We start from the raw sequence: 13,476 nt of genomic DNA, 5'->3' as shown, positions 1-13,476 counted from the left end.
CAAAAGTGCATTTTTTGCGCTTCGCGCGAATTTATTCCACTTCTGCACCATATTTCAACAGTTTAGCTTCAAAATGGCAAAATGTTTTGTACCGTAAACTTATTCTTTCTCCAAAAGGTGCTGGATTCACTATATTTCAAGACATTTTTTTCACCCCCCCCCCCTCCCCAGTCAAAAAGAAATCTACGCCACTGTTTGGAGCAGTGGCGGATCTAGAGCAGTTTTTAATAATATTTAAAAATGCCCCCTGAGAAGTAAGAAACTTTTGCAAAATGAAGACCTAATTTAAGCAATTTGGTAGATCATTTTGGCACTATTAATGTGTTAAATTTTAGTTTAAAAAGCCGAGCAGTCCATGGAGTCTTTCGTGGACGGAACGTTTTCCCTATTATAGTAGGCCTATAAATTGTGTTAAACATAAATTGCCAAATGTCGAAAGCAGAAGTGAAAGTGGCAATTTGTTTATCAACTACGCAGGGTGATGTTCCCCCCTTAGAACTTGGAAAATTTTGCAAAATGAAGACCTTATTGAAGCGATTTGGAGGACCATTTTGGCACTATTACTGTGTATAAAATTTCAGTTTGAACAGTTGAAAAGCCGAAAATTGTGAAATGACGGTCCCTAAAGCCTTTCGTTGTCACGTTTTCCCCATTAGACATATAAATTGTGTTAAACACAGGGCCTAAATTGACAAATGTCGAAGCAGAAGCGAAAATCACTTGTTTATCCACTACGCATGGGGGTGTCTGAGGGGATGTTCCCCCGTGGGAAAATTTTGCAAAATTAAAGTCCAATTGAAGACATATTTGGTGCATCATTTAAACAGAAAAAAGACACGAACCCAATTTGCAAGATTTCAAACGGACACTATACAATTTTAGAGACATGGATGGATGCTGACAAAATTTGATAGGCCCTACATATCGGGAGTAGGTCCTAAATGCCAAAAGCCAAGAGTAAATGCACAATATTGGGTGTTTCTCTATTCAAATCTTGCAATATTTGAATGCGTACATTTTCAAGATTTTGTACGCATTGAACATTGGGACTATGGATTTGAAGGAGTCAGAAAAGTGCCTGAACGCGTAAATACGCGTGACCTGCTCCCACAAAACCAGACATAAGTCACTCATTTTGAAAATTGAGTTTTTGATGTCATCATTTAGTATAGGTCTTCACCTTTCATTTGATACCAAAATTATATTTATGGGACATGTGGTCTTCATTCTACGGTCTTTCACTGGGAATGGGGGAAGTGACACATAAAGAAAAAATAGATGCAAGAAAAATGTTAAAGTTGTTAGACATGTTATTATATCAAAAAATCTTTGATGTTACAAGGACATTCATCACATTCAGAATGCAATTTGGTGTGTCTGATGTGCTATCAGGCCCCACAAAATACTGTTCAAAGGTGGATTACGGACCCCTTTAAGTGTAATAAATATTTTGTCTGTTCGACCACAAAAAATTTAACCCCCACAAAAATTTCCCACAATACATTAATTTGGATCAACATAAATGACTATAAGATTCAAAATAATTTACCCTAGCCAATTCCATTTGAAAAACATCCTCCCTCTGTAGAAGACCTTTCTTAAATCTTCCACAGGGGTGATACATATTTCAAATGGAACAACCCAACTGCTTACCTGCATGTACTTATGCATGAACCATGCAGCAGTCTTTCCATCATTCACTGATTCAACAGTAGTGTTTGCCATGCCTGCCAAGTCTCCGCCACAGAACACCCAGTTCTCGCTTGTCTGCATAGTGTCGTGGTTCACTTCAGGAAGACCCCATGAATTGAACTTCATTGGCGCCATGGCTTCTTTGACTGTTGAGGAGATTATAATGTGTACATGTGTAAATATATCGTTTATTTTCATTTTATGCGTAAATACAACACTGCCCCTCGTAACCAATCAAATGAGTTCTTAGAGGCCAAAAATAAGACTGATAATGTCCATCGAGTTATTACCTTGTGTGTCGGCCAGTGTGGAGCCAAATGCAGATATGATATAAGTTGCTTTCAGTCTGACGGTCTGCTCTTCATCCTCTACCCACTTGCCTTCGTCATCTTGCTCCGTCCTACAGAGTTCCAAACCAGACACTTTGCCTCCTTTGAGGATCACTTTACGAGGGGAGAGGAACGGCATGAACTCGCAGCGCTCTTCACGTGCTAGCTCCATCTGCAAATATAAACATAAAACAGTCACATAAATTTATATTTCAATCAATTAGAGAATTAAAGTATTGTTTTGAGAACCAGCTTGGTCTCTATCACCTGATATGATTTAAGTGGAACAACGAGTTGTTAAAACGAATGTTATTTCCGAGTTATATCAGGCGATAGAGACATGGCCAGGTCTCGAAACAATTACTTTTATTCTCATTCTTAAACAATTCACCATTTAAAGCATGTTTGCATGTATTGCAATACAAAATTTTAATGCGAAATTGGCAAAATAGACCCAATTCTGGCCATTACAACTTTTCGTCAATTTCTTCAGGCATAATTTTTTCATGGTACTTATTATTAGGGATGCCCACTGTCAATACAGTTTCCACTAGAACGATTTTCATTTACTGTGTGCGTGCACTCACACACGTATTGTCTATGGAGAAACTGATCGATACAAGAAATCCCAGGCCTGTTAAATGGCGTACATACTTGTTTTGATCCAAATGTAGGCTTATATCAGGGTGTATCAAGAAATTCCTGATTCCACCAGAAAACATTAACCAAACTTTTTCCTGATTGGTCAGTAAATAGAGAGGACCTTCCTTCATGAAGAGATCAACTTTTTTTAATGAAAAATTTAATGAGATGAGAACTACAACAGGTTGAAGTGACACCATTCCGTGCATCAGGTGTTCAAATGCAATTATTTCCGAATTTGGAGTGAATCAGACAAGCAAACTTACATAGTCATAAAATGTAACTATTTTTGAAGACAAAATGTACAGGATGTTAAGAAATTTAAGAATGTTTAAGCCTACATGGCCCATCTCAAATCATGCACTTCTCACTACCATGTCCATTTCATATGCTATCCATCATGGCTTCCATGCACACACAGTGTATTGCTCAATGTATTAAAGATAACCTTTGAGTTGGAGCAAATTTCTCAAAATTGGTAGTGATTAATATTACCAAACTTATGCCATGATGAAATATAATAATTTTTGAAGATAAAATGTGCTGACCGTAAAAGATTGAACAATGTTTAAGACTACCGCTATTCATTTGAAATAATGCACTTATTGTTCATCTCCTCTATGGAGATATTTTCCATGGCGACCATCTATGATCATGCTTGGTTTCACCAAACAAACCATGGGTTTTGAGGTCTTATATTTTTTGTTGTATGTCAACAAAATCGATTAAATTTTCAGGATGATCTTATTTTCATGTTGTTATAAGCAAATATAATGTTCCAGATAACTCTAGTTAATAAATACATTAAGAAAAAGTACCTTAAAATTGCACTTTCTGTTAGTAATCCTTTTTGGACTTTAACTTTTTAACATGTTCTAGCAGCCCTATATAAAACCGTAACACTCAAAAGGCCATATCTCTGGAATGAAACGTCCGATTAAGATTATTTAAACGCCAAAATGTTTCTTTCATCAATTCCCAGCCAATAAGTTAGGTCTGAATCAATTTAAAAGTACTTCAATTTTTAGTGGACATGCCTATTTCAAGCCAGGGAGCAACTCCCCCGGTCAGTACGCCTCTGATTGGAAAGCAGAAGTCTGACAGCCACAAAGCACACACACCCCCCAACAAACACAATGAAATATTTACTAACCTCTTCTGGTAACGGCTCGTATAGTGGTGAACCCTTTACGGAACACAATATACACCCGTTTAGCACCGCAGCGCAATGCCGATGTTGCACAGTCAAATGCCGTGTCCCCTGCACCAAGTACAATCACATTGCCATGGAGCTGTGGTAGCTGGGACTTGCATCCACACATACCTATGATAACAGTTTCGCAAGAAAAGAATAACAGGCAGGACTTTAGAATAACTGTCTGCTGCCACCACAAGAAGACTTAGGTTACAGGACAGGTTTTTGTGGGGGAAGTGTTAGACTAAATCCATCAGTCGTCTACACTTGGCATGTATTTGTGTTATGCTTAAAGTGACAACTGAAAATCTTCTCGAAAACCACACATATTGTGTCGGACTCATGAAAAAATTCTTGCGCAAAGGGCTATTCCATTTAAAATCCACACTACCCCTGTGGAAGATTTTGGAAATATCTTCCACAGGGGGAGTAAGAATTTCAAATGGAATTAACACATTAGCAGCTCTATTTGAAACTCACCCTTCTTCAGTGGAAGATTCAGGTTGAATCTTTCCCAGAGGGTGTATGAAATTCAAATGGAGTTGCCTAATGTGTTCGTTCCATTTGAAATTCATACTCCCCCTGTGGAAGATAAATCCAAACTCTTCCACAGGGGTAGTGTGGAATTTAAATAGAATATCCCAATCCTGACAGATATCTAGATAAAACATACATACCTGCTTTGCTGGCCCTGGACACTTTCGGGAGGTAGTCTTTGGAAGTGAAAAATCCTTGCTCTTCAGTCAGTCCTACAAACATTGGCGCCCTCTTTGCTTGTGGCATACCGATACCAAGGAAGACAGACTGGTAGCCAGTCGACCGAAGTGATTCCAAATTTAGACCATTGACGCCGAGACCTTTGCCAAGTTCCACCTGGTAAAAGTAAGGTTAATGTAAGTTTATAATGTAAACATAATTATTTCATGTTCATGTATGTATATTTTTCCTCATGTACTCAGTATGAATACTATTTAAGTTTGTAAATGTACGGCTCTTGCAGGGCCCCCAGGAAGATCAGTGTTTTCATTGATGGGATTACCCTGCTTAAAGAAAGTAAATAATAATAATAAAATAATACACATGACAGCGCCAACTGGTGTAGCTACAAGCCTTTGTACAGTATGAGGCCCAGCTTTTTGATACAGATCAAAGTACTATCTTACCTTGACACCAAGATCCTTCATTAGTTCTACTTCAAAAGATACTACACTGTATGGAAGACGAAACTGGGGGATTTCAGAAGAGCTGAGTCCTCCGATGTAATCCTCTTTCTCAAAGATGGTTAAATCCTGAAGGGAAAAAAAGGAATATCATCAGCCATATGGCAGAGCAAAGTTCAGTGGTTAGAATGCCTCCTGCTGGAGGAGGATGGTAATAATTCATTACTTGGAATGTGTCCACAAACATACACAGATTGTACACCCCAAACCCACCCACCCCAACATAGACAAATGCATACAACAACAAATTACCTTATATCCAAGTCTTGCCAGGAAAGTGGCGCAACTAATGCTTGCTGGTCCGCATCCTATAAGTGCCACTTTACTATTATAACTCTCTGGCAGTTGATCCAATGGTGTCAGGTTCGGGTCCCTGATCTGTGGGATCTTCATCGCTTGAAATATCTATAAAGCATGAGAAAAGAACAAGAATTGGAACTTGACATGATTTTACATTTTCAAGGGAAAATACACTACCAGTACCTTAGGATGCTGCCCCCCAGTAGAGGTACACTGTTATCTAGCTACTCCATTGGTACCCATTCCATGTGTACACACACTGTTACTGGATTGGTACTGTACTGGTACTCTGGAGTAGCCATGAAGTAGCTGGGCAGCAATGTACCTCTGATGTTGGCAGCAAGAGTAATCTGGTAGTGTAGTTTTAAGTAGGTGCAAACTACATTAAGGGATGGGGTATGAACCTTTTGACAGAATTTTTTGTGGGACATGAGAGCACATCAGACATATGGAATTGCATTCTAAATACGAAGAATATCCTTCTGATATCAAATAATTTTGATTTTTTTTTGTTGTTGAAATTCACGATATACATGTAATACACATTTTATGGCAAATGATTAGAAATGGATATTTTTGATATTTCATTTCAAAAATGGATATTTTTGATATTTAAGTCCTCTATAAGTAAATTTTATAAATCTAATGATGTACTTTAATTGAAAATTTTGACCTTTCATATTGAAGATATACATTTTTTTTCCCAAAAAGACCTTTTGTGTTGAGTTAGGGGGCCAGGGCGGGGAGGGGATAAAAAATTTGATAACATAAAAAAAACCTAGTTAAAATATTGGTCAAATTTGATCTTTCGGATTGGAATTTTCAGCATTTGACACTATGTTTCAGGGAGAGAAGAGGTCAGCCTCCTAACAAAAGCACTTTCGTTTGTAAGACTCAATTCACACTTTTGGTTTGTTCCCTTACTCCATTTGCCACAGAATTTTTAACAGTACAATTTGTTGATATATGCTGTAATCAGACCTTAAAGGAAGGTGACCTGATATATTTGGAAAATCGAATTCTTTAAAACTTACCTATAACATAAAATGTCGTCCCTTTCAAACATTCATGCAAAAAGAACATGTAAATGTTCCTTGCAAATGTGACTAATTCCTTATGGAATTACTGACATTTTATACAGCATGATTTTGGTAGTCTACAGTGTTTTTATTAATGATAATCATCATGATCATGTAATAAATTGATATCAAATGAGAGATCCGATTGTTCTCATTAACATATTGAAATTAGACATTCCAAATCGGTGTATTTCCGAAGATATGATCAAAAAACTGTTGAATTAGTCTAAAATATAGTATACCATATTTGAGACTAATTCAACAGTTTTTTGATGATTTCTCCGGAAATATACCAATTTGGAATGCCTAATTACAGCATGTTAATGAGAAAAATATGAGCTTTTACCTGATACCAAAATCAGTATTTTGATGGGGTAAAGTGAGGGGATGAGGTTGTCAATCAGGTTACCCACCTTTAAACTTTACACTGGGAAAAAATATTAATGCCTACCTCGGTAGCGAATTGCTGAAGACCTCCAATGTTAATAGCGCCCTCTTCCGACGCTTGAAGATTGCATCCACCGACGCACAGATCGCTTGTGGGGCAGACCATTCCACATGTCAAACCCAGCGGATTGTCAGAGAAGATTGCCTTGGAAGCCCCATAATAATTCTGGCAAGTATGAGGGGGTAATATAAACAATATGGTAAATTTAGGTTACTTCTTGCAAGTATTTCTTGGCAAATTAATTTTCACGCCCAACACAACTACCACAAAAATACAAAATGTGCTCAATTTTTTTCTTTTATGTATGTCTATGTAAGAAAATTCCATTATTTATTTGTAATATTTGCCCTGTATATCTAATACCATTTTTCACCCCAATGTGGCAGTTATGTCTGTGCGCATTGGGTGCAGCTTCAAATCGCTTTAGTGTTCGCTCAGATCGCTGGTGTACACACGCACCATATATTTTAAATACCAATCTATATATGCACGCACACACACTTAAAGATACAGTATAGATGCACACACAAAACAGCTACCTCAATGTATTGATGTCACTGCCACATCAGGGTGAAAAATGGTATATTAATTATTTATATTTCACATTAGTATGTTGTTTGTATTTTTATGATTGGATAAAATAAAACTGAATTGAACTAAATTGAACTGAACTGAAATGTGAAAGCAATCTACTGATCTCTGATTGTCCCTTAAAAGTTCCATCTAAAATTGATTGATTGATTTGATTTGATTTGATTTGATTGATTGATTGGCTGACTGATTGATTAAAGGTCCTTTGGGTACATGATCAACCACATTGACTAACCATCAAACAGACAGACCGACTGAACGGCCGATCTGACCGACTGATCTATCATCTAGATTGAATTGACGGTTTGTTTTTTCCGACTGATTAATCAATCAATCATTTATTTGGCTGACTGTTCAATCGATCAATTAATTAACCATCAAACTGTCAGATCAAGTGAAAAACTAATCTGACCCACCGATCATAGATTAATTGAAATATTGATTAAATTACCTTGTTTGCAATGCTGGTAATGAATGCTTTGATGTCCAGCTGTGTAGGGCAACTCTTCTGACAGGGAGCATCGGCACATTTCAAACATCGGGCAGCTTCTCGTAGTGCAGCCCTCTCACTCAGTGTGGTGTGTTTGATATCCTCAAAGTCGTTGTCAAGTTGGCCACAAGTCTACGATGAAAGAAACAATAACATGGAGTACATTATTAGCAATTCAACAACTCTTCCTATACCTTTGTACAGGAGCCAACCGTTGTTAATCCGTGATGAACCAACACTTTTACTGTAGCGTATACGCGAACGTGAGCGAGACTACGCGTTGCGCGAGAGCGCGTAAAATTCGTCATGCCTGGAACCTTTGTGCGTATGCCAGCTTACAAGTTGATTCAGTATTTATCAGGAAGCGGCTAAACATTGCCGTTTTATTCTGTAGTTTTATTGCTGATATCAAAAGAGAAATCATCAAAGTTTTGGTAAGGCTGAGTGGCAATGATGAACTGACATTCCTCGTAAAATAATCGTGAATTATACGATTTTTAGCTTCTTTTCGTTGTTGAAAGGATTCAATCATGTTTCACCGTTGTTCATCACCGATTAACAACTTCGCATCGGCAGCGTCTGCGTGGTTTACTTCACTCAGGCAGCTAAAGCTGCCCTCGCGAAGTAAACCACTCAGACGACGCGGACGCATCGTTGTTAATCGGTGATGAACAACGGTGAAACATGATTGAATCCCTAATTCTTAGTCGGTGGCTGTGATACAAGGCAGCTCTATCGGCAAATAGCTGCCCTATTAGACATTTAACAATTTCTGTATTCTATATTGGATATATTATATATAACACTTGGCAGCTATTTCAGATAGGGTAGGGCTGAGTGCTAGGAATCAGCAATTGCATTATTTACAGCACATTTTGGCTCCAAACAAGGTTTTTGACATTTTACATTTTTTTACAGGAAATCACACATTTTTGTTGTTTTTTTTTAATCGAGGTGCATTTATTGGCCTCCAAAATCGCGTATTCCAAGCAGCCCTAACTTTTTTCTGATAGGGCCTTCTTGCAACCAGTAACAAGGTCTGATAAAAACCTAATTGGACACATTCAAAGACTCTGTTGTCCACAGCATGCTACAAATGTCTACAGGCGATTAATATTCAGGGACAGCAAAACAATACATTGCACGCATCAGCTGGTGAGAAAAACATATGAAACTGAATAAAAACTGTTTGGTTTTGTTGTGTGGGATAATGAGAATTTAATTATCAAGCATTTTTTAAATCAATTTGATTTGTACATTTCAATTTTAAATACTTGCTGTAAAACACTACAAATGAAACTTTTCTTGTACATTGTATATTATGCTACTTCTGCATGTAGTTTTCAAGTTTCATCTTACCCTTCCCAGAATCCTTTGCAACATGACACACCACCCAACTACTTCAAATTACTACCCATACTATTACTAATACAGGTTTTCATGTTGAGAATATACATGTAGACTGGCTAAATATGGGTCTATAATCAAGAAATTGACATACATCGCAAGATATGGACAATGGACATGCTCATTTACTTTTTGTCACTATTGAGTATTGACCCATGTTGCACTAAATAGCAAATCAGTACAGAAAATTTAAATGAAAGAAATGGTCGCATGTCATGAACTGGGCATAAAAAGTGTTACACACACTAAAATGACAAAAATCACACCAATTTGTATTCAACTGAGCATAACTTTTTATTTTCTACATATCATGTATAGGAAAGTATACATTTTTAGGAAGTCTACATTACAAGGATCTCATAAGTGGCAAAAACAAAGTCGATATTCGGGGTGGGTAAAATTTCTATAGGGTGTAACATAATAATAATTTTAAAATAAACAAAATTTGTTATACCCTGGTAATTTTTTTTCCATTGATGAATAAGTAAAAACAGATATTGATCTAGAAGGATGTAAGCATGGCCTTTCATTAATGATTTCATTGTGGTTAGAACATACAGGGTGGTCAAAATTGTGTATTTTTACCAAGTGAAAAACAAGTTTTCAAGGAGAACTCAGATATAATTAAAAATCTTTTTATCTGATGTGTGATCATTTACCATCTAGGTAAGTTACAAAATCACATTTGCTTACATTTGAACTGCTTAGTAGAGCTAGTATTGAGAATACAGGGTGATCCATTAGGCGGAGATGATTTTTGTTGTGCGATAGACCAAAAAATCCATCTTCTTCATAATACATTTGGTTTTGTTGTGTGGTGATAAATAACACATATTAATCTTGTTCTATATTAATAATTTCTGCTCTATTTGGTTATCAATGTTCAAAAATGTAGAAAGGATGCATGAACAATGTACACAAAACCCCCGCAGAATATGGGTCAAAATGTAGTAATTAACAGTCAATTAATTAATTAATAGGTTGCATAACATTCAAAACTGTTTATATCATGAAATAGATCTAGTATCAAGGATACTGTACATGCAATTTGTGGTTCATGCTACTTGTACTTTTCTAAATACAGCATTTCAAAGTTACTTCCTTTTTTGCTTTTTGTGTGCAATTCCTATGGTGTGCGACGTCCTCCGATGCGACGTCCTCCGATCCCCCGCAACATACTCGGACATTTTGACCCCCAACTCGCTTGTTACTAATCCAAATGAGCTATTTATGGTCTTAAATGAAAGAGGAGATCCATAGCAACAAAATGACACCAAATTTAATTTGATAGCCCAGTTCACGACATGCGACCAAATACATTGTGGGAAGTGTAAGATATTTCCTGATTGAATGTGTATTCAGTAGTTTATAATATAGTATTGAATCCCCCCATGCTACCCTAACCTAACCACACTGCTATCCTAATCCCATAGAGTGTACATGTAGACACACATGTACAAGGATGGTTTGTCGGCACACGTGCACTGCAAAAACAAGAATGCACCGACACTTATTACCAGTACTTATTCAAAATAAGTAAGCCCAGATCTTCGGGTCATAGAACCGAAGTCAATTTAATAAGAATAAAATTTGACATTTTCAATTTGACATTATCATTATCGAAAAGTGCTCCTTTAAAAGGCCTGACCCTGTACAGATAAAGTAAGACCAGCTCTGATCATGCGGCTGTTGCTATGGTTTCAATGACTGAGTTTTGTACTTTACACTTCCTTTTAATTCAGTCTTCTTAGATAAGGGTACTACTACTAGGTAAATTGTTTTCAGTATTATAGGCCTACATGTAGACCAAAGCAAAGTAAGTGTATGGGTAAGAAAAAGGCGGCTCACAAAATCTATGTTTAGATAACATGAAATTTCCTAGATTGAAGCCTATGCTAATGTAAAGGGTTTTTATTTATCTTTTTTCAAATTATTTTGTTGTTCGTCACCTCTATAAAACAACTTTTGATTAAAGTTCAGATTCATGAATTCACAATATAAATATTTGTAATAATTGTATATAATTAGTCTCATGATCCTTGCCAGGGGGTGGCCATCTTGAAAAAAAACACACAAAAAAACAAAACAATAAGAGCCTCCCTCACCGATTAACAAAAAATCTGGACGAGAAACACATGATTTTTTATTACTTGGCCTGTCTTCTCCACTTAATTTAATTTGACAAACTTTTTAAAATGTTTACATGTGATGAAAAAAAAAGGGGAAGTAAGAAATTCCACAATGACAAACACAAAGCAAAAAGCAGACCACATTACATGATCTTGATTGCATGATCTTGATTGCATGATCTTGATTGCATGATTCTGATTTCTGATTGCACAATTTTGATTGCATGATTATGTTCAACAACAAAGATAACACTTCAACCTAGTGTGAAAGGTACTGTCAAAAGATATTAATTCTCTTCACTGCTTAGTGCAGGCCCTATGGGAAAGGGATATGGTATAAATTTGATGGGGAAAAAAACATTTATTTTTTAAAAACAAATCAATCAATCATAATATGAATTATTCAACAATTCAACAAAGAATGATTTTGAAAAGTTAGAGAGAGTTTATTTGTAAAAAATACAAATTTGTACTAGGTCAGTTTATTTTAGTGTACTTTATCTAATAGACTACACTAGAAGATTCATATTGGGGCTGCCTACACAGGTACACCAACACCAAGGTACTTGCCCAATGCCAATGGACTTGGCTGGTAGCTGGCTGGGACTGAGCAGCATCAGGGGAGTACCACTGTACCACTGCAGTACCACTGCTGTTGAGTCCAGAGCAAGTACCAGCATTGGTACTTAGTTTGTAGGTACTTTGCGTGCACCAGTCAGGCCCGGCAGTCAGGTACAGTTCACAGATAGCTAGTACACCTGTGCAGGCAGCGGCAATACGAATCTTGTAGTGTAGTGTACAATACATGTATGCATAATTCAAAATGGGGATAATGTTGCATAGTATCAACTATTGATGTATTGCAACAAATTGAAGCTGACAAGCATCATGTGTGAGCCTGTAACCATGGACTGTAACATGGACTGCTGTAACCTCAGGGTCTCATTATTAGCCTGTACAAGCTCTAGGATCCATGACATGACCATCTACCAGGGCACATTATTTAACCCCCAATACATTTGCACATTCATTGAATGACCTTTGACAATTTGGCTACATAAACTCATACTCCGAAACTTGAAGTCAAATTTTGTACTATGATTGTTCAATAGAGGTTACTGAACTACATGTATGTAGGCCTATACGCCATTGGGATGAGCCCATTGCGGTCTATTATAGTGAAGGATCTTTAATAGTCTCATCTATCAGGACATAGTTCTTTAACCCCAATGTGTTTGTACATTCACCAAATGACCTTTAAATATGTTGGGTATAGAAATTCACTTGAAATCCTCAACTTGAGGTCAAATTTTGACCCACACTTCAGTTCTCATTAAATGGAAGTTAAAGGGATCAGCTGGAAGATTTTTACAAGGACATATTGTAGTACCGTACTTGACTTTCTAGTTACATTGACGGTAAAAAAGCCCAGGCAAAAACGCACAAATTAAAGCCACAAAAAAATTAGCTATGCACTAGTATTCTGGAGTACTTGACAGTATTATGCATGAAGGGTTAAAAAATGTGTGAGCAATTTGTTATGTGTGGCTGGCATTGAACTTAAGTCAAGTACATTTTATTACCCTTGGGTTATAATCAAGGCCCTGAGCTGCATGTGAGCTAAATACATGACTCCTGGTTGCTGTTCCACATGCACATACCTGGGCATTTAAAATTAAAATTTCTCCTGAAGACATCAATGCCATCAACAGGATAAATACAAAGAAATCTAAATTCTTGGAATTATTTGCTTAAAAAATAGAGCAAATTCCCACTGGATCATTTATAATACCACGGCAGTCTGAAACAAATCTACTTTGGTTCATTTTGTATGGTGTAGGCCTATATACCATACAAAACTTCCAAAGGATCAGGGTGACAACATTCTTTTTAAGTGTCCCCCACCCTCCTGGTTATCCCCCGCATCCCACATGCGATGATGCCTATCTTAACA

At 36.9% G+C, this 13,476-nt stretch overlaps 1 protein-coding gene across 1 annotated transcript in view; it reads right to left on the bottom strand.

The window, feature by feature from the left end:
- LOC140146108 (dihydropyrimidine dehydrogenase [NADP(+)]-like) overlaps window positions 1–13,476 on the bottom strand; it is a 28,461-nt gene that overhangs the window by 9,358 nt on the left and 5,627 nt on the right. The window contains 9 exon segments of the mRNA XM_072167859.1: window positions 1,654–1,838; window positions 1,983–2,193; window positions 3,817–3,825; window positions 3,827–3,987; window positions 4,536–4,731; window positions 5,022–5,147; window positions 5,331–5,483; window positions 6,909–7,070; window positions 7,948–8,118. Coding sequence (XP_072023960.1) covers window positions 1,654–1,838; window positions 1,983–2,193; window positions 3,817–3,825; window positions 3,827–3,987; window positions 4,536–4,731; window positions 5,022–5,147; window positions 5,331–5,483; window positions 6,909–7,070; window positions 7,948–8,118 — 1,374 coding nt within the window.

Source organism: Amphiura filiformis, chromosome 2 (assembly GCF_039555335.1).
Source record: "Amphiura filiformis chromosome 2, Afil_fr2py, whole genome shotgun sequence".
NCBI lineage: Eukaryota > Metazoa > Echinodermata > Ophiuroidea > Amphilepidida > Amphiuridae > Amphiura > Amphiura filiformis.
Note: the sequence above shows the minus strand (reverse complement) of the source record. Positions and strands in the feature narration are given on the sequence as shown.